This window comes from Phalangium opilio, unplaced genomic scaffold (assembly GCF_054372755.1).
Source record: "Phalangium opilio isolate 3A_F unplaced genomic scaffold, DU_Popi_V2 ptg000209l_1, whole genome shotgun sequence".
NCBI classification, from domain to species: Eukaryota; Metazoa; Arthropoda; class Arachnida; order Opiliones; family Phalangiidae; genus Phalangium; species Phalangium opilio.
The window spans coordinates 10,115,407-10,136,834 of record NW_028324217.1 but is presented as its reverse complement, the minus strand read 5'-3'; the positions used below and the strand labels follow the sequence as shown (position 1 = coordinate 10,136,834).

Here is a 21,428-nt window from a genome sequence, read left to right as displayed (position 1 = left end):
ATCTTTGTTTGTAATACCATACAGACATGTATTGTTCCTAACCTCTTCAATAAACCTTTCAGCATTGAACTTCGGCATTTTCAGGGATTTGTACTAGTAACGGACTCGATTAGGATCGAAAAAAATAAAAAGATGGCGGACCGCGGACGGCCTCTTCCGAACACGCGTGGTCGAAAATGACGTCACGACTCTAGCTAATTGCTGATTGCCTCGCGCAGAGCGTAAACGTTGAACGCGGCCGAAAAAATAGAATCCTAATATCGCCACACTCAACGTAATTTCTGTCCAGCGTAACTAGGTTTTTTTTCGGTTGTCGCTTGACGTCGGGCGAAAAGTCGTGATTTACGCCAAGTGAAAACCATGCTTTAAACTTATGTCGTTGTAAACACATAATTCAGTGTAATACTTTAGCTGAGGGTTCCTTGCGAGTGTAGGGCCAATGTAATGCTTTGTGATTAGTGATCACGGTAAATTTCTTATAATCAAGGAAATTTCGAAATCGAATGATGGCCCAACATATTCGTAAACATTCTTGCTCGTAGGTTGAGTAATTTTTTCCTGTTGCGTTTAACAATGTGGACACGTAAACAATCGGATATTCCAGTTTTCCATACTTTTGACTAACCATAGCACCTAATCCTATTTTACTGGCATCCGTCGATCGTTACAAATATAGGCGTATCCGGGTCGTAATGGTAAACAGGATTCTCATTAGCTAATATAATGGCTTGCTTAAGTTTAACACATGACTCCTCACATTCTCGTTACGCATAAAGGGGCGGCTATTTCTCCTTTTGTGTAAAGGAGATATAGTTAAATTGGATTAATGTTTGTAGTTAATGTAGACTATTTTTTAGTTAATTAAAGTAGATACATTTTTTATACAAATATCCAGCAAAACAGTTACAATTAGGTCCGCCAGGGGCTCATAGGTGGCGATGTAATGATTGGATAAAGTATACTGGTAAACTATTTGTTTGAAAGTGAGCAGATTCAATTGGATCTCTATCTCATTGATTTTTAACATGTTAATGTTGTTGTTAGGATCTCAGTTCTTTTTGTAAGTAGACCTCCCTTTTTGATTTAAGAAGTTAGAACTGAAAATATTTTTAATAAAATTTCAATATTTTTTTTAAAATTTTCTATATTTATAAATTACATACTATCCAAATCCTAAATTTTAAGTTTCAATATCTGCTAAAAGTGCCCTAGAATTTTGATGGTCGGTCAGTGAGTGAGTCAGTGACCATATAATGCAAAATAAGGCAACTTTGACTTGAGATATTAGTTAACAAATTTGAAATTTGGGGATAGAGGTAAATTCAAAAAGTAAGTAAAATTTCAAACTTCTACCCACAACAAAGGTGCAGGGAGCTTAATGATGTTTAAGTTGTTTCGAGAAAAGAGTGTTCGCTGTTCATTTGTTTTTGCAAGTGCACGGAGTTCTCAACTCACCGTGTGAACTGCCCAGACAGGTCGAAATATCGGTTTATCTAAACAGAGTTTCGATAAATTACAAAATTTCTCTGATTGTGTAACGTTATTGATTTAATGTAGTTCATTAAATATTGTCTGTTTCAAATAGCTTCAAAAATAAGCTTACTTAAGGGCCGAGAACTTTGGCCATTTCCCTAAAAAAAACAGGATTACTCTCAAATGGGGACTTTAGAATCTAGGTCAACACTTCAAAATAATATACTTAAATTAGTGGGAAATATCACAATTACGCTTTACAGACAAAATTAAGTAAAATTAATAAGATAATTGTAGGTTTTGTTGACGAAGATTAGAATTGTATGGCTTTGTTTGAAACACATACACATAAAGGCTGTTTCATGATAAGTTAAAATACTCGTTCTACTCAGATTTTCAGACTAGAACATTATTTTATACCTAATTGTTTGTTCAATGACTAGAACATTATTTTATACCTAATTGTTTGTTCAATGACTAGAACATTATTTTATACCTAATTGTTTGTTCAATGACTAGAACATTATTTTATTATTTTTAATTGCGGTATTACTATTAAGTGTTTGCATTGAATTGGAGCATTTAAGAACTATTTTTTTCAGTATACAGCGTTTAAGTTACTAAAAGGGGTTAAACTTATAATTTAGCACTGTTGGTTTTCTAATGGAAATTGTTTTGTAATATTTGTGTCACATATAGTGTCGCCATTTAAGCAACTTGCAATTAGGTTGTGCACTTGGAATGTCTCACAATCTACAAAAAGCCTTACTTTTTTAAACAGCAATGGTAATTTTTAAATGTTGGTACAAATATGAAAACTATAGTTATAATAAATAACCCATTTTAAATTTACAAAATATTTTTTTAATAAAAGTTATGGTTTACTGTACCGCTTCTTGACCAGGCGTGTTAAAGTCTCTGCCTTGGTTAAAACGGAGCCTCCGAAATGAACTAGGCGCATGCGTGTAGCGAAGCGAGAATATTTTTTTAACTAATTTAGTTCGCCGTGTTTTCCCGCTTGGGGCGCTTTTAGTACCGTAAAATAAACACAAGTTCAGCCTCATGACCCCGTCGACTGCTACAATATTAGGGCAAGGTATAGACGTAGAGCGGTGAAGCCGAGATCGCGGATGGTTAAAACATGGATTAACCTGCGTTAGTTAATCCATGGTTAAAAATGGTTTAGAAAATTTCCAAAGACCTTTATTAAACAATCATTCCAAAGAAGTAAAGGATAAAAAAGTTAAGGTTAAAAAAATTAAAGGTTGCGAAGGGGTAAAAAAATACTCTAATGAAAACTGTGAATAAGCAACTTCAAGAGGTTTTGTTTTACTAAAAAAACAACGATGTTAAAATATCTAATTAATTTTTTGTCCATACAATCTAACCAATAGATTCAATAAAAAGTGAATAGCCCCTAAAAATTACGTTAATTTAAAGGTGAAACCTTTCTCTTTCATAAAAGTTTTATAATTGGCCCCTAAAATATCAACGATAATTTATGGAAGACCCCGGTCGCAACGGTCATAGCGCCAACTCGTACACACAAAGGGTAAAAATATTTCCTCTATGAAACTGGATATTTTACTACGTAAAAATCTACACGCATGGGCCTAGTTCATTTCGGAAGCTCCGGTTAAAAGCAATAAATAACAACAATTTCTGAACTTTGTGAATGGGGATGAGCAAGACCAATATTAACGGGCAAAAGGAACGTTTAGTAGAATGAGAGAAAAGCAAAACTGTGGACATAGAAAAGCCCCGACATCTAGGATCGACATTGCATCACGGAATGAACAGTATGACGGTCATTGGTTGAAAATTAAGAAACGTACGGCAACGTTCTGGTAACTAAAGGTTGGATTTAGGGGGTTTGATGGGAGCCTAGTGAAATATCATGCATTTTGTCGCCACTTTGAAAGAAATTAAGGGCAATTGGATGAAATCAAATTTTCAATGGCACCTCCAAGACTCTAGGAAGACATAAATCTAATCGTTGGAAAATAAACAGCCTAAAATTGAATTTTATCATGATTTTTTTCATTAACATTGACAACAATAAAAACGAGGTTAGATTTTTTTTTGAATCTGTGCTTTTTATCCCCCATTTTAAAATAGGTTCCAGAAAATAGTTTGGAAGTTAAAAGTGGAAGTGTTATATTGGATTCTCAACTAGTTAGTAGTTTATATTAATTTATGTTCAAAAATAATATCAATATAATAGATTTAGAATATATTAAACCTTTGAAGTCTGTCTCCCAAGACATTTGATCCGTCACTTATGGGACAATCATCCAGGTCCTCTTCTCCAAGTTCTTTATTATATCCCTTTCTAAAAAATGGTAGCGTAAACCTATAAGAATTCAAAAACAAAAATGTACACTAATATTATACACGCTAACGATTAATTAACCAAAAAGCATTTATGATTTTCAAATAAAATTTACTGAGAATTAAATTAAACGAAGCTTTCTCAAAAATTAAAGAAAAAGAGGAGAAACATTTAATTCTGTGCTGGTAAGGCCAACCTCCATATTCACTATTACTTTAGGAAAAGAAAAGTTGTTCTGAATAAAATTTTCCTTCACTTACCAAAAAGTGTATTTTAATAAAAATGAAGACGAATCCCACGGATGTGGTTTCTGTCCTTGTTGTTTTATAATCATATTAATACCTTTTTTATTTTCTATCGTATTCTTAAAAACTGTTTCATTTCTACTCAAAATGGAGTAACTAGGTTAAGATCTGAACTAGTTTACTTCTTTCCAATCCGTTGCTACCTAGTAAGCAATGTGCGGGCCAATATAATCGACATTGAGGATTATCACCTCATTCAGAGATAGATTTATTGTCGACATAAATAGATTACGAAAAAGATGTTCCTTAATTTGCCGCAATAGCTCTTATCTTCGAAGAGATTGTTAAATTGCACCTCAATGAAATTGTAGTATCACTTGACTTCGCTTACTACCGTGAATATGTAACAACTAAAATAATGTGAGTGGTAAATTGGTTAAGAGAGATTTCTTAACGGATTACGTTACACACTGTTATAAGAAAATGTTCAATGCATCGTGTAACGTACTCAGCCGAGTTTATCAATGAATAATGCACTTTCAGTTAACGTAATGTTTTTCTGTTATACGTATTGTGTGTATCGCTATCATAAAATGGGTTAAGCATTAGGCCTACCATCTTCAGAGCATACACGCCGTAACGTCCTTAACATTTCAACGTAATTGCCTATTTTCTCTTTATTGCTGCTTCAAAAAGATTAACACATGACACATAATAGCAAATCTACCAAAGCCATTATGAAACATTCATGTAAGTTTGTGGGAAAAAAAATTATTCTACCCTTAATATTAAGAACCTTCATAAGAACCGATTTACCATCGAGAAAATATAGCTGTGGCAATGGATTGAAACACCTGTTCGTTCGTCTGCTTTGTTTCTCAACGCGATAGCCAATAAGAAAGCCTATACCAATTCTTATTGGCAAATTAGATATAGCAAATGGTGAATAAGCTGGCCCAACAATTAGACAAGAAACATGCGAGGTCAAACGTAACCCAAATCTTTATACTTTTCCGGTTTTATATGTTTTTGCTTTCACTGCTAATTTAAGGTATTATAAAATATTAATGAGCAAATGAGATATTAGTTCATAAATCATTTCAAATCTTTTAACTATGCAAAGATGAACCGAAATAAGACTTTTTGCTTTCCTTTTGAGTCTTATACCGGAGCATAGAATCCGGCTGTCGCGTATTAAACATAACAAGAAAATTATGATTCCATTTTAGACCACTGAAGACGAACAAAAATGGCTTGTTTAAATTCGAGTCCAGTGTTCAAAATAATAGACCCATATGGATAAAATTTTACTCACTTATAGTTCAAACCTTCTCCTAGCGATTAAAATATTTTTTATTATTTTTAACTCAATATTTAAGTCAGAATATTTTTTCCCGCGAGTGAAGTAAAAATAAATAATATCAAATGTGGATGAGAGGGAAAGTATGACAATGGCCATAGAGCCTGTGTTGAAAAACGCGGACATCAAAGTTTCGCCAATAACTATTTAGTCTACTAGTGACTGATGGACTTGCAAACTCGCGACTGAAAGTAGTTCAGCCAATTGTGCTCCTTGGTTTAACCATAGCCCACTCGATCACGCGAATCACGACGCAAGCTGCTCGCGCTATAGCTAATTTACTGAGATTTGATTTAAACGTATCTAATTTTATGTGCTCTTCTATTGCTTCGATAACCTTACTTAAATCCATATTATACCTTCAAGTACCTTTTAAAACATTACCAGCTACTCTGTCCTGACTAGAAACACAAATCGAGGAAGTTCTAGCATACACAATAGCAGACGACGGTAACTGCGTAACCGCGAATTAACACAACTTACACAAGACCTATTTTAGGGGAGTGAACAGGTCCAGTATAGCTACGCCAATAAAACGGTCAACTACGGCGAAACTCTGATGACTCGCGACTTTTGGCCATTTTCATACTTTTCCTCTCATCCACTTTTGATAATATCAAATAAATTTAATAAATTATTTGGGAAAAACCTCTCTCAACCGAAACCTCTCAAATCAAAGTTTATATATGAAACCATTGCAATTGATATCACCAAGACTGCAGAGACTCCTAATGAGATTATTCCGATACCAAGTTACACTGGTATATGTACCTGGCAAGCAGCTTCATATCGCTGATTCGCTGACATGTTATCTCGAACTCCTCTAAAACATGTACTCATTAACACGGATAACTTGGAAGGACCACACACAGTGATTCATGCTATCACAGCACTATCCACAAGCAATCACGAAAAATACAAAAAGGCTACCGTTGAAGATCCTATATTAACCAAGATTCAAGAGATGTCAAAAACGGGATGGCCTCGCACCCATAAAGCACTAAGTTCGGAACTCAAACCGTACTGGCCTCATCAAGATGAATTACATACTGTTCGAGATCTGCTTTATCGGGGGACCACATTGGTCATACCAACAGCAATGAGGACACAAACTATGAAGGACATACATGGGACGCATCAAGGTATAAATTCATGCCTCGCAAAAGCAAAAATCAATGTATTCTGGCCAACGATAACTCAAGATTTAACTGAATTCATTCGCGCATGCCCAATTTGCAATAATCGAGCTAGAGCAAATCAGAAAATTCCACTGACCCCACATCAGTTACCGAATCTCCCATGGGAAGCAGCAGGCGTTGACCTATTTAAATTAGGATCACAAAATTATATTCTCCTAGTGGATTATTTTTCTAAATATATTGAAGCTCAAGAAATGGGATCCACAAATGCAAACTCAGTAATTAAATTCCTAACTTGTCAGTTTTCACGTCATGGCGCCCCGCAACGCCTCATATCTGACAATGGACCTCCATTTGGTTCTCGGGAATTTACTCAAGCCATGGAACAATGGTCGGTAGAACACATCACATCCTCACCATATCACCCGCAATCTAACGGTATGGTTGAAAGATCCATTCAAACCATAAAAAATTCGTTGGTAAAAGCACAACAGGATGGAAGAGATTTGCAACAAGTTCTGTTAAACTATCGCACTACGCCGAAACTGGACCTGCCTTCCCAAGCGGAATTATGTATGGGACGTAGAATTCGAACACCATTAACAACAACAACCGAAACTCTATAACCAAAATATAATCTGCAACAAGCCAGGAATACATTAAAACTACATAAAAAGAAATGATTAACCAATACAACTCACGTTCAACAAAAAATCTACCAGTTTTACAACAAGGACAAGAAGTGCTATACTTTGCGAGCCACAGAAACTGGCTACCAGCAGTAATCAAGAAAATTGGTCCCGAACCTAACTCCTATACGATAATAACGCCACAAGGACAGACTTATCGTAGAACAAGAATTCATTTACGCCCCAGAACCAATATAGTTTCAAGGAGCGCTGGAAGACTTGAAAATACTCACAAATGGACACATACTCGCATAGTAACACCCACGAACGAAACAAAGTCACCAATGGCAACAACAAAATTAAATATAAATAGAACACAAAAGGAACCGGGACAGAGGGAAATTACTTATCGCTACCAAAATCAGGAGCAAATGCAAGAGGATCCGGACGGCTTACAACAGAAACAAAAGGAACCAACACAGAGACAAGGACATCGTGTATTACACATAAATGATAGACCACAACAACAACAAAACACCACATCAGTGAAACATCCAAATGCAACATCAAGAGAAGGAGCAACGGACATACTTAGGCCTCTGATCATACATAAAGGACCTCCGCAAAGAACGGCATTTACAAGCTCTAATATCTCAACGCAGTCATTTCCAGCAACAAGAAGTGGTAGATTAAATATCCCGCCCTAACGTTATCAATAAGACTTTTTGTCAAAAAAAATGTTAATGTTAAAATTAAAATTTTTAGAAATGTTTAAAATTTATAAAGAAAGAAAGATGTTACAGTTTAGAACTGAACCGAACTAGGGTAGAACACGTGACCACATTAAGTGGAAGCTGACGATCTTGTTAGGACGAGAGATCACTTTTACAATGTAACTAGACTAGATAACATTAAGAACCAAGTCGGTATTTTAACCTAAATAAAGAATGTACTTTATAACATCTCCGAGAAGGATAGTCGACATGGGCGGAAGGTCACCGGTTGCTCAGAACTTAATTCTAATTCCATCTTAGTACTATTTGTACGTCCTATGCTCGAAATGTCCTCCGCAAAGCAATCATGATACTCATTTAGTAATTCAATCAAGCTCTCTTTGTCATCTTGGGATACATTAGGTCCGATGTTGACATCTCCAACCACGATAGGGTTACCACGCTTAACGTCCAATTGCAAAATCTCGTTCGTCACCGGTTCGGCCAATGTACAGACTTCGGCTCTCGCTATCCTTTGGCCATTCTTGAACTTCAGTTCCCGCTCGGATACATTGAGTACCGGAATTGTAGTTTTGCCATGTTCGTCGACTGATATAACACTTCGTGGTATGCAATGCTCATAACCCAAACCGCATCGCATCTGCATGTCTACGAAAAGGTCGGACTTCCTCGTTCCTTCCTCTCCTACGTGAACATCAATGAACCCAATGTACTGAGTTGGTATAACAGTCGCCTCTTTAGCCCTAAGATTAATTGCTTTCTCGGGCAGCGTCGGAATTTGGATGTTCTGGAGACAGTTATCTTCCTGATCTGCATCATATGGTTCTTCAAAGATTCGAATTGTATTCTGCCTCCTAAATATCGTAATGTGTGGTTTCTCGCTAAAGGGCTGGCCCACTAGCATCGGTGTTTCTTGAGCGTGGTCATGTACAATGAGGACTTCTACTGTAGTTTCAGCCTGATCGGTCGAGTTTCACTTTACCCGTGAAAGTTCCCAAAACCTTTGTTACGCCTGCCCCATATCCTTCGATGGTTACTCCTATTGGTGCCGGTTTATATTTAAGTCCTGCATTGTCAGCATCGATTTTACGAATTGTCACGCATTTACTTCCAAGATCTAAGTAGGACTTCATTGGTTTTCCGTCTATGGTTCCGTCCATGAAGTATTTCAGATTGGTATCTTCATTTCGCTTTGAGTCTAGGAGTACGTTCAGTAACGAAAATCTCAGGAAATCGCTGTTTTCTTGATGTGTGGTTGATGGGCTCGAGACGTCACAGTGACGTAAAAGGCTGTTGAACGGAAAATTGACATTTTGAAGTTAGCGCTGTTTTAGAAATAGGAGTTGGGGAAACGTCTTGCTGGCCCTCAAAACGTTACGAAGCGCAAATGGCTCTTTTTAATTATAAACGAGCTCGCAAATAATGAAATTGTTTAAGAAAATTATGCCTATTTGAATGGTAGAAGTAGTTTTGTAAAGAAAACTAAATTACTAATACAATTACTGTAGGAATAACATTGTTGGAATTTAATTTTTAAATCCCGCACCAACTTTTCGTCTGCCAAGTGTTCAACAGTCAAGCGCTACGTCACGCCATCAAAAAACCCATATCGATTAGATGGTTTTTTTGATGGGCAAGCGCCGGAACGCGAAAAAGCGTACAGTAGGAAAAATCTCACATCGCTTAGTAAGCGCTGCCACCAAAGAGGGTTACTGAACGTACCCCTAGATGATGAACTGTCTTCGTTTTAGTTCTTAATGATGGACAATCCTTTACTTCATGTCCTTTCTTGTGGCATTCTGTGCACCGTTCTCTTTCCTGTGGTTGTGGACAATTCTTCGAAATGTGTCCATAGTTCTCGCAGTTGAAGCACAGGGGTTCACCCTTCTCGTTATATCTAGGTTTCCGCTTAGTCTTCTTTGTCTGCTCCTCGCTGTTGTAATTTTTACTGCCATTTCCGGTATGACCGCTGGGATGGTTATTCGCAATTCGTGACCTATCCTTCCGGTTCAGTGTTGCCAAGTTTGCTGACAGGACCCTCTCATCAAAAGAAAGGAACCATGAGTCAAATCAACTGACTTTGTTGGGTATTTCGATTAATTTGGCTTCATCTGAAATTCTCTCGTCCCTCCAAAAGATAAGGAGGCAATAACGGAATGAATTTCTTCTTCATCATCCGCCTGCCATCGAACCGAATCCCTGCCATTTCTGTAGAGATTTACTACTGCGGCATTAAATTTTTTTTTTTTTTTTTCAACCAATTTTTTCAAAAATAAAATTGTCTTCGGCCAATTTCTCGCGCTCAAATGGGTAATATTCCCGTAAGAATATTGGGAATACTCAGAATTTGAGCAGATGTAAAATACCTTTCTGGGCAATTTTACATCATCATAAAAGTTTTCAAGTTCCTTTTTCAATTCATCGAAATTTAAGTCCGGGATGAAGTTTGCCTCATACTCCACGACCGCTCCATGTTCTTCATGCCCCCTTGACCTTCTGCGACTTCAGCACCAGCCCCCCCATGACCTTCTGCGACTTCAGCACCAGCCCCCTTGACCTTCTGCGACTTCAGCACCAGCCCCCCTTGACCTTTGCGACTTAGCACCAGCCCCCCCCTTGACCTTCCGCGGCTTCAGCACCAATCCCCCCTTGTCCGTCCGCCACATAATCAACCACCCCTTGTCCTTCCGCCACACCAGCACCTTCCGCTTGACCTTCTGCTTCTGCACCACCTTCCCCTCCTTGACCTTGAGCCGCTTCACCCACTGGAACTTCACGTCGGGCCTTTTTCTTAAATTGGTACAAGGACTCTTTCACGTCATCGTACCCAATTGAAGCGTTGGGATACCTTGGTAATAATAAATGGTTTTAGGTAAAATACATCGTTCAAGCCGAATTAAGGTGGCGCGTTTAAAACTTTTTTAGATTCTTAGACAGAAATTTTTCATAATGTACATTGAACCATAAGTAACATATTATTGTTATTATGTTACTTATGATTGAACGTTCATTTTGTAATTTTTGTTATTAAAATAGTAACCCTGCAATGTACTTTTGTTTGCTGTGGCAGCAACCCAAAGAGATGTGCCAATAATTTAAAACAAGCAACACCTTAACTAAATCTATATTGTAATAGTTTACCTTCCACTGGCAATTTCTTCAGCTTCGGAAGCTTTTCCGGCTCTTCTAACCGGAAAAGCTACCGTCGTGAGTGACATTAGCTTCGCGTTTTCGAGCTCCACTACATCTGGACCGTGATTGTGATTTCCCATCAACTTTTCGCAATTGGGAGGCTATGAAATCGCAGAACAGCTGTGCTTCATCCTTTTGTGCTGGAGCTATAGCTGCTGAGAGCGCACTGTAAACATTTCGTAAAATTAAGAATAATAAATACAATAGAACACCGCTGACCAATAGTGCGGGTCCCATTTAAATTCTTAAATATTTCCCATAAAATAATGGTTAGAAACCTGCAAGTCCATGGCCTGGGCCCAGGTGTCAATGCCGAGTCAAAATAAATTTGGATTTCCCCCTATACGCCGCCTCAAAATTTTGAAATATCCTCTCATCAATTCAATTTACTTTAATCCTGTAATTCCATTTTTTCTTACATAATCCCGTAATATAAAATGCAACCGATCGATATGATATCGGTTCGAGCTTATTTTGCCGATTTCGACCGAAAAGTGAATGCTATACAGCATTCGATATCGGTTTACTTTTCCCAATAATGGTTTTTTAAAATAACTCAAATAATCGGCTAATATCGGTATCGGTAGAACTACGATATCGGTATCGGTTTATATGCAATATCGGCCAACACTATAAAATGCCTATTTTCGCCAAGTAGGAACCATACTTTCTGCAATATGGCACGATTGTATTTCACTGTCGTGTTTTATTAAATTACTGCGTATTTAAGTAATATTCTAATAGTTAAAATACCTATCAATTTTTTCTATTTCTTTGTCAATACTATTTATTTTTTGCGCTTTAGTTTTAATTGAGACGTCTGGCTGGACTGAAGATGTTGATGGAGAGGAGAATATTCTTTTCTGTTTTATTTCGCTTTTCGGTTTCGTTTCACTGTTCGAAACATGGGAATCTGTCGCCATATTGCTACACTCATCTAATATTTCCTCCACGAAAACGTCATCCTATTCCAATGAGTAACTTTTATTTGTTGGCTTTCACAAATTTTGTTTTAAAAATATATCAAGTTCTGTTGATTAATTACTTCTCCAGGAACATTTATTCTTTTGGAACTCATTTCCTTTTACTTCTCCAGGACCATTTCCTTCTTCGGAACTTTCATTTCCAAGAGGCCTGTTTGATGTGGTTCTGAAAAGCGAGAAAAGTGAATACTTTACAGCATTCGCTTTAAAACTGTCATTGTTTACTTTCTTCGTTGGAACACATCTTTTAGAAACAAAAGATGCTTAAAATAAGGCCAGATGACCAGCTCAACATCTCCGTCTTCTAAATATTCTTTTCCAGATTTATTTTTAGAAATGGCATGTTAATTCGAACGGAATTGGTGTTTCAGGTATTTCCATGAATTTTTCGCCTCTTTTACTGAACCAATAATTACATTTTAAGTGCCGCTAAAGGCAATCGCACACCTACAGTCATGTATCTTTCCAGTCATTTCACATTGGACTGAAATAATATTCCATGAATGTTCTAATTTGTCTCTATCTCTATGGTCTTTGTTAAGTTTATTCCAAACTGCATTCTGTTTTCTTACTTCTTCAATAAATGTTTCTTTTCTTTCCATTTCTTTTAATCTTTGATCTGCTTTTAAAGCTTTGCCCATTTCTTTTTTCTGTTTTAAAGACGCCATTACAGACTGTTTAATCCAATCGAAAGACTTTATGCTAGCAGACGCCTGTTTCTGGTTGACGCATTAAATGGGGGTGAAAAGGGGAAAAAATTGACGCTGATTTCAAAAAATATCTATCCGAGATAGATCGTTGCGAGATGCCGAGAAGTGATGATCCGCACTCGCAATAGCGCCGCAATCACGCTTGAGAACAGCTGGTAGAATAGCGAGAATCGCATTTAGAGTACGGTTTCAGCTTTCAGCTTGAGCTTATCGCGCGCTTGCGAACGGGCCTTTAAATTCAACCGATTCAATTTACCACCTCTCGAACCTTTGTTTTTGATGCACCCAATCCATAGTCGTCGGAAACATACACGAGTTCGATGGACCCGGATCTCTTGCTTCAAGGAGAGGAGAACAAAGGCTGGGACCACTCTCTCCGGAGACCAGTTTATTATTTCGGACGCTAGGGGGGGGGGTAACTGGTCCCCAGGACTAGTTTAAAAACTATCCTTATTTCCCAGACTGTCAGTTAACCACGGACCTTCCAAATTATTATTATTATTATTATTTATAAAATATTTATTAACCTTAACTAATGGAGAGAATGTTGAAAATGCCACTAAAATCATTGACAAATCACTATATGATACAGGAAAAGTTCAAACAATTAAAATTTTTATCGAACACACGAAATATTATTCCGCAGTGCATCCAGTTCATTGCTTATTTCTGCTCTTGTTACAAAACCAGTAAATCTCGGTCAGCACTCCAAGGATGATGGGGGGACACTGGTCCAAAGGACTAGTTAAAAAAATATCCTTATTTCCCAGACTGGCTTCTATAGCGCGTGTAACCAAAAGCGTGATCGAGTCAGCTGTGTTCTGAGTAAAGAAGCTGACTGCTCTGATTTTCGGTATAGTGGAATCCGTATTGGCTCCCTTTGTTGGTATATGGTAATTTTGGTGTGAGACGTAACTAATAAAGTTAAGACAATTTATTAAAGTACACAAATTAACTTTAATCAAACAGCCATTTAGTCTTCGCCCGCGGTTCGTTTACAAATAACATTCAAATCGCAGTTGACTTCAACATTGAATGAACGTGAATGAAATCAAAGTTAGTGCGATTTCACAAGTTCAGTAAGTAAAGTCTTTTTTCATTAAGACACAAAAAGTCCTATAGTGTTTAAAAAGCAAAGCTACTTCTTACAAGGATGAATTCAGTCTCAAGACCAACGATGAAATATATCACTATGGCCGTTCTTCAAGCCTATTGAAACCTTTTTTTTTTTTTTTTTGCTCCGTTTTATTAATGACGAGCTAGGGCTAAAAATAGCCATACAGCTCCAAGTAGACAAGATAACAAGTTACATAGAAGAAAAAAAAAAACCAATGTACATTAAATTCAAGTAGCGAGTGCTGAATAATCCGCAAATAGGAACCATAAATTATAATAATGATATAAATACAATTGATAATAATGATTTACTATAGGTAATGGGGTTTTTGATATTTATATGTGTTAAATAAAAAATATAATAATAATTAAGTTAGTGCTAGATGTAATTTTAAAAGACGCTTAAATTGGGGAACTGTACGAACTGAAACAATTTCTGGGGGAAGGGCATTCCATATAGCAATGGTCCTTCGAAAGAACGAGTCCCTTAAAACTTTTGAACGTGAGGGGTGCAAGAAAAGCTTTCGACTGTGCCCCCTGGTGCCTTTGGTGTGGGTCGAATAAGTGAAAAACTTTTGACTAGGATCAGACAAAATTTTAAAGAGGCTGACCATATCTAAATAAGTACGGCGGATAGTGAGGGAGGGCCAACCTAAAGTGGACAACCGGACATCACGGGGGTGGCGCCTTAAAGGGTACGGAATACGGCTAGCCCTGCCCGACACGCCATCAAGTAATTTTATATCTTGTTGGGAAGTAGGGTTCCAAATTTGACTGCCAAACTCTAAAATCGGCCGAATGTAGCATTGAAAAAGACGCGTTAATAAAGGGGGGCTGATACCTGGGAAATTGGCCTTGATTACTGATAAAAGATTATTGGCGCGCCTACAAGAACCCTGGATATGGGAATGAAAGGACAGGTTGTGGGTTAGTGTTAATCCCAAGTCGCGACATTCATTAACCCGTCTAATATTATGGCCATTAAGGAAATATGGTGAGGGCGTGCTAACGTTAAAGGGACGACGGTGCAAGGACGTTCTAAGCTGTAACTGAGGAGAGACTAATTTCTTGGATACCAGTTTCATAAAATATACGAACATAAAGTAATTACGATCATTAATTGGAATGTTTCGTCCAATTAAATTCATAAAAACTGAGAAGCCGGACACGGATGAGGTGGGAAATTTGGAAACACCTTCAAACGTTTTAGTGAAATGGCCAATCATCATTAAGAACGATGATGACGAGACTAGCACTTCTAAAGAAGCAGATTCGGTTCATGCCCCAGTGGAAAACACTGAAAATGCGGAAGAAGTTACGGAGAATCAGGAACAAAGGAAATTATCCCCATTAATGAATGATAGACAATCACACAATGCTAAGAAGCCTTTTAAATGTGATGTCTGTGGCTTGTCGTTTAATAGTAATTCACTTTTAACAAGGCATAAGGTGAGACACTCATCTGATCGCCCGTTTCAATGTGAACTGTGTCAGATGGCCTTCAAACGCAAAATGGAATTGGCAGAACATAAATTCATACACTCCTCTGATCGTCCGTTTCAATGTGAACTGTGTCAGAAGACCTTCAAAACGAAAAAGATCTTGGCACAACATAAACTCATACACTTGTCCGAACGTCCATTTAAATGTGAATATGGCATTCAAACGTAATTCTGAATTGGCATCGCATAAAGTCAAACACTCGTCCGAACGTCCATTTAAATGCCAAGTGTGTCAGATGACCTTCAAAAGGAAAGTTGCTTTGAAGGAACATCAACTCACGCACATGTCGAAATATGATTTGTGTAACTCTAGCTACAAATCACAATATGACCTTCCGTTGAAACTCCACAAATGTTCTGAATGCGATAAAACCTTTAAAAGATTGCGGGAACTAAAAAATCATAAGGTTCGTCATTCTTCGGAGCGACCATTTAAATGCGAAAAGTGTGATAAATCTTTCAAAATCAGATCGAGTCTAAATTTGCACAAGAGTAGACACTTGGAGAATAAACCATTTCAATGCGACTTATGTGACGCTAAATTTAAAAACAAAACAAGTTTAAATCTTCACAAGATTTATGTTCACCAGAATGAAAGGCCCTTTTCTTGTGAACAGTGTGGCAAAACCTTCAAACACCCTTACTCGTTAAAGAAACACTTAAAAATTGTCCATACTTATGATAGAGCGTTCAAATGTACGGAATGCGGTTCCGCCTTCAAATGTGACTCATATTTGAAGAAACATAAACTGTTACACTGCCGTGCTAAATCTTTCAAGTGTTCTAAATGTCAACTTTGTTTCCCTTCCGAAACATCCCGTCGTGCACAAGAGGCATCTAATCATTTGTATGACAAATATTTCGAAACTTCGCGAAGATATGAAAACTGTTCAAGCACTGGTGTGAAACCTGTCATTTACGAGTGCTTCATTTGCAAAACCGCGTTTGCAAATGAATACGATTTGTTTCAACATAAAGGTACGAGATGTTCCCTACAAAACTTCAAACTGCGAGCTTCCTATGTTGTATTGGAAAGGTTATCTCCGAAGCAACTTGCCGAACATGGTGTTTTTTCATATCCACGATTGAGAATCCAGATCGAGGACTTCGTCATTAAAAAGGAACCAGAATAAACACAAGCCTTGTTATTATAAAACCTGAAAACAATACAATTTATGAGCTCATGATATTCAGTTTACTGTAAGAACTTAAGGGTAATGTTTTTGTGAACCTTTCATTGCAACAAAATAAAAATACTTTTCACGTTATGAGAGAATAGTCTTTAAGTGGCTTGGAAGACAACGAAATTCTTGACGTAAAACTGGTTTTATTAGGGTTTTTTCTCAGTTATAAACCACTCTATCATTTTTATGAGGCCAGCATTATTAGAACATGCAGTGTCTTCATGACATAAATTGTATTGATAAAAAACAAGTATGTGGAAAAATGTGAGTAAAATATCATTTTTGATTTGCTTTTAATAATTGTAGCTGATAAGTTCATAAGATTTATTCCATAAGCTTGTCACTGGTTAGTGAGAGCTTGTCATAAAGTGACGTTGGTGAAACGTCATAGATTCTCGTAAAGCGACGCCTGGTGAGGCGCTGTCAGAGGCTTAGTTATGATTAAATAGGAAGATCGACTGCAATTTGTGCAAAACCGAGTGTATTCATTTCTCGCGTGGTTCTCGAATTAGCTCTAGCTGTCTCTAGCATTACGACGAATAGGTAGTGTCGTACTTATATACCTATTATACTATTTATAGGTGTGCATCAAAAGGATGATTAGTGATTACTACATAAAATGATACTTTGGGTCTTGTGTCTGCATCTTGTGTCGATGAATTTCGCGTAAGAAAGCGTCTTCTGATGGCGGATTTGTCGGAAGACTTAAATCATATTCTATTGCGATTTCTGTCTCTTCCCGCGACCCGTGGATGACCAAAGGCCTGTTGTACTTATAGGTATTTATAGGTGTGCATCGAAAGGATGAATTAAGAGTAGACAAGCTATATCGCTGGTGTAGTGTCAGATAGAGCAGATTGTGTGTCTCATTAACTCACTCAGAATTAACATGGACAAGATATGAGACTGACCAACGAAAAAGTTAAAAGTTTCAGAGTGGGTAATTTTTTAAATAAAAATTTACTTTCGATGTCATAATGCCAAATATGTCAGATTTTTATATTTATAATGGTTATTTTTCTTCACCACCACCATCGGGAATCGAATCCGGGACCTTTGGCTTGAAAGTCCGATGCTGGCTAGCCTACAAAGGGTCGTAATTAGGATCTAGAAATGATATACCTGAGATACGAGCGGGGGATGAAAACGCAGGAACGTCGCTTGGATTTGAAATTTGAGGGTGGGCCGGTGGGCTAATCTGGGCCAACAATTTCAAAGTTATTATAAGAAATTAGTAATTAAAGTTTGCTTAATTAGTTAATTGGAATATGTGTAGACCATAACTATCCGAAAATTTGTGTCTCTAGTTAAATTATTCGTATTCTAAAGATATACAAACATATAGGGAACCGAATTTATTTTGAAGGAATTTCACTTGTCTGAAGTTTTGTTTTTGCTTGCTTTTAATCGCCACTACTGGGACTCCCTTCGAAAGAACGTGAAAATTTTACGCATCTCCATCTGTTGTATGGTCCTCTCTATTTAATTGTTTGTCTGTTTTTTTTTTTTACAAACTATTACTTTTTGATTTTGAAATTCATCTCTACAAAGATGAAACTTGACGAATCCATGAATATAATTTTTTATATATTGCTGTAAAATTTTGGGAGGCGACGAGCAATATTTTGGTAGGGTTTACGGATTATTTTGAAGGGGTTGTTAAAAATTTGGGGGTTATCCCCCACAGAAAGCCTAGCGACGCCACTGTGAAAACGGGGGAGGATTCGCGCTACCCTCTGGCTACAAACCGGCTATTCTAAGGAGAGAGGAAAAGGAGATAGAAGCAGTCAATGCGGGCGACGGTGATTTCGTTATACAGACGCACGCTTTTGGCGATTTTGCCCTTAGGTCTATTGGTTTCTTCTTAGCTACCTGCTATCGATGGGACTAATAGTTTTACCCGAATTGTAATAGTAGTAGAAGTATTTATGACTGAAGAGAGAAAGTAAGTAGGGAGTTGGCGACATGTGATTCACTTTGCCACGTACCCATATATTAGAATATACTTAGCTAGGATAAAGTTTATTGAAATTGGAATATCGAGAGTACGTAAACGATGTGGTGTAATTATGGGCTAGGCCATCTTGTTCTTTAAAATACCGAAAGACCAGCGCTTTTGAGAAAGAGAGGTCGATGGCACTGCTCGTGCTGCGTGAAGCCCACCGTTCAAGATAACCATCTCCTGGCTATATACCAGCCAGTCTTATATACGGTGGCCCTGGGGAATGGAGTGTCTTTAGCATTGCTCCGAGCTTGGAAATCAAATTTCTCTGAATTAGTACGTAAATTTACTGTAAAAACATTTTAGATCATTGAATGAACGCGAATGAAATCACAAATAGTTCGATTTGACAAGTTCAGTAAGTAAAATCTTTTTCATTAAGACAGACAAAAGGTCCTATGGTGATTAAAAATGCAAGCTACTTCTTACATGGATGAATTCAGTCTCAAGAACAACGATGAAGTATATCACTATGGCCGTTCTTCAAGCCTATTGAAACCTAGACGTTGTAAGCTGTAACTCAGTATAGACTAATTTCTTGGATACCAGCTTCATAAAAATATAAGATCATAAAGTAATTACGATCATTTATTGGAATGTTTCGTCCAATTAAATTCATAAAAACTGAGAAGCCGGACTCGGATGAGGTGGAAAATTTGGAAGCACCTTCAAACGTTTTAGTGAAATGGCCAATTATCATTAAGAACGATGATGACGAGACTAGCACTTCTGAAGAAGAGGATTAGGTTCCTCCCCCAGCGGAAGACACTGAAAATCCGGAAGAAATTACGGAGAATCAGGAACAAAGGAAGTTATCACCTTTATTGAATGACAGACAATCACACAATGCTAAGAAGCCTTTCAAATGTGACGTCTGTGGCTTGTCGTTTAATAGTAAATCACTTTTAACAAAGCATAAGCTTAGACACTCATCTGATCGTCCGTTTCAATGTGAATTGTGTCAGAAGGCCTTCAAATTCAAAAAGAACTTGGCATGACATAAAATCATACACTCTACGGAACGTCATTTTAAATGTGAAGTGTGTCAGATGACCTTCAAAAGGAAAAAGATCTTGGCACAACATAAACTCACACACTCTACGGAGCGTCCATTTAAATGCCATTTGTGTCATATGACCTTCAAAAGGAAATTTAATTTGAAGGAACATCAACTCACTCACATGTCCAAATATGATTTGTGTAACTCTAGTTACAAATCACAATATGACCTTGACTTGAAACTCCACAAATGTTCTGAATGCGAAAAAACCTTTAAAAGATTGCGGACACTAAAAAATCATAAGGTTCTTCATACTTCCGAGCGACCTTTTAAATGCGAAAAGTGTGATAAATGTTTCAAATTGAGATCGAGACTAAATTTGCACAGGAGTAGACACTCGGAGGATAAACCATTCAATTGCGAACATTGCGAGCGTTCTTATCAAACTAAATATTTGTTAAACATTCACAAGAGAGCAGTTCATATGACTACTAAATCATTTGCATGCGACTTATGTGACGCTAAATTTAAAAGCAAAACCAGTTTAAATCTTCACAAGATTTGTGTTCACCAGAACGAAAGGTCCTTTCCTTGTGAACAGTGTGGCAAATCCTTCAAAACCCTTTACACGTTAAAGAAACACTCCAAAATTGTGCATACTGATGAAAGACCGTTCAAATGTACGGAATGCGGTTCGGCCTTCAAATGTGGCTCGTCTTTTAAGAAACATAAATTGTTACACTTACGTGCTAAATCTTTCAAGTGTTCTAAATGTCATCTGTGTTTCCTTTCCGAAACATCCCGTCATGCACACGAGACATCTAATCATTTGTACGACAAATATTTCGAAACTTCGCGAAGATATGAAAACTGTTCAAGAACTGATGTGAAACCTGTCATTTACGAGTGCTTCATTTGCAAAACCGCGTTTGCAAATGAATACGATTTGTTTCAACATAAAGGTACGAGATGTTTCCTCCAAAACTTCAAATTGCGAGCTTGCCATGTTGTATTGGAAAGGTTATCTCCGAAGCAACTTGCTGAATATGGTGTTTTTTCATATCCACGATTAAGAATCCAGATCGAAGACTTCGTCATTAAAAAGGAACCAGAGTAAACATAAGCTGTGTTATTATAAAACTTGAAAACAATACGATTTCTGAGCTCATACTGTATAATATGATATTCAGTTTAAGAATTTAAGGGTAATGTTTTGTAAACCTTACATTGCAACAAAATAAAAATACTTTTCACGTTATGAAAGAGCTTGGAAGATATCAAAATTCTTAACGTAAAACTGGTTTTATTAGTTTTTTTTCTCTGTTATAAACCCCTCGATGTTAATGATAGGCTAGCAGTACTTAGAATATGTAGAGTGTCGTCATGACATAAATGGTATAGATAAAAAACAAATATTTGGAAAAATGTTATTAACAATATCCTTCTTTTTTGCTTTCAATAAATGTTGCGGATAATATCAAAAGCCTATTATACTGTTTATAGCTGAGCATAGAACGGATATTTACTACATGAAATGGTAGTTGGGGGTCTTGTGTCGATGAATTTCACGTTATAATAATAATAATAATAATAAATGCTTTTATTGAGATATTCTTTTCAAGCTAGTATAGCCTGATTTACAAAAGAGTCTCGTTGTTAATTTAATATAAATTAAGTGCCAAATGGTAAAATATGTACATTGAACTGATACTTTATAAGTTAAGTAATTTAATAAGAATTTAAGATTGGAGTGACTTTATGTGGACTATGGCTTCTTTTTTAAATGACCTAAGGTTCGTACAGTTTTTAGCAGGTAGATTGATCCAT

General features: G+C 37.0%; 3 protein-coding genes and 1 long non-coding RNA gene across 8 annotated transcripts in view; 2 read left to right on the top strand and 2 right to left on the bottom strand.

The window, feature by feature from the left end:
* Positions 1 to 10,480: 10,480 nt before the first annotated feature.
* On the bottom strand, positions 10,481 to 11,613 carry LOC149619059 (uncharacterized). Its single transcript, XM_089855508.1, has 2 exons — positions 11,054 to 11,613; positions 10,481 to 10,760 (listed from the first exon to the last, which is right to left on the bottom strand). Exons 1-2 carry the CDS (start codon positions 11,182 to 11,184, stop codon positions 10,511 to 10,513), a joined length of 381 nt encoding a protein of 126 aa, XP_089711634.1. The 5' UTR covers positions 11,185 to 11,613; the 3' UTR covers positions 10,481 to 10,510.
* A 352-nt stretch (positions 11,614 to 11,965) lies between these two features.
* LOC149619058 (uncharacterized) lies at positions 11,966 to 13,616 on the bottom strand. The gene is made up of 3 exons (XR_016375290.1): positions 12,313 to 13,616; positions 12,150 to 12,253; positions 11,966 to 12,069 (listed from the first exon to the last, which is right to left on the bottom strand). It is a non-coding gene; the product is annotated as an uncharacterized LOC149619058 (long non-coding RNA).
* A 1,944-nt stretch (positions 13,617 to 15,560) lies between these two features.
* Positions 15,561 to 16,657, top strand: LOC149619057 (uncharacterized). Its single transcript, XM_089854786.1, has one exon. It carries the CDS (start codon positions 15,568 to 15,570, stop codon positions 16,546 to 16,548), a length of 981 nt encoding a protein of 326 aa, XP_089710912.1. The 5' UTR covers positions 15,561 to 15,567; the 3' UTR covers positions 16,549 to 16,657.
* A 1,516-nt stretch (positions 16,658 to 18,173) lies between these two features.
* LOC149619049 (uncharacterized) overlaps positions 18,174 to 21,428 on the top strand; it is a 58,513-nt gene continuing 55,258 nt past the window's right edge. Inside the window, exons 1-3 of one of the 5 annotated variants that reach the window (XM_089855245.1) lie at positions 18,369 to 18,877; positions 18,988 to 19,109; positions 19,234 to 21,084. In XM_089855245.1, the coding sequence (XP_089711371.1) occupies positions 19,651 to 20,718 (1,068 nt within the window). In that variant the 5' untranslated portion in view covers positions 18,369 to 18,877; positions 18,988 to 19,109; positions 19,234 to 19,650 and the 3' untranslated portion in view covers positions 20,719 to 21,084. Of the gene's footprint in view, positions 18,960 to 18,983; positions 19,110 to 19,233; positions 21,085 to 21,428 lie in introns of those variants that run through there. The other 4 variants (XM_089855243.1, XM_089855244.1, XM_089855247.1 and 1 more) reach the window with 4 other exon arrangements.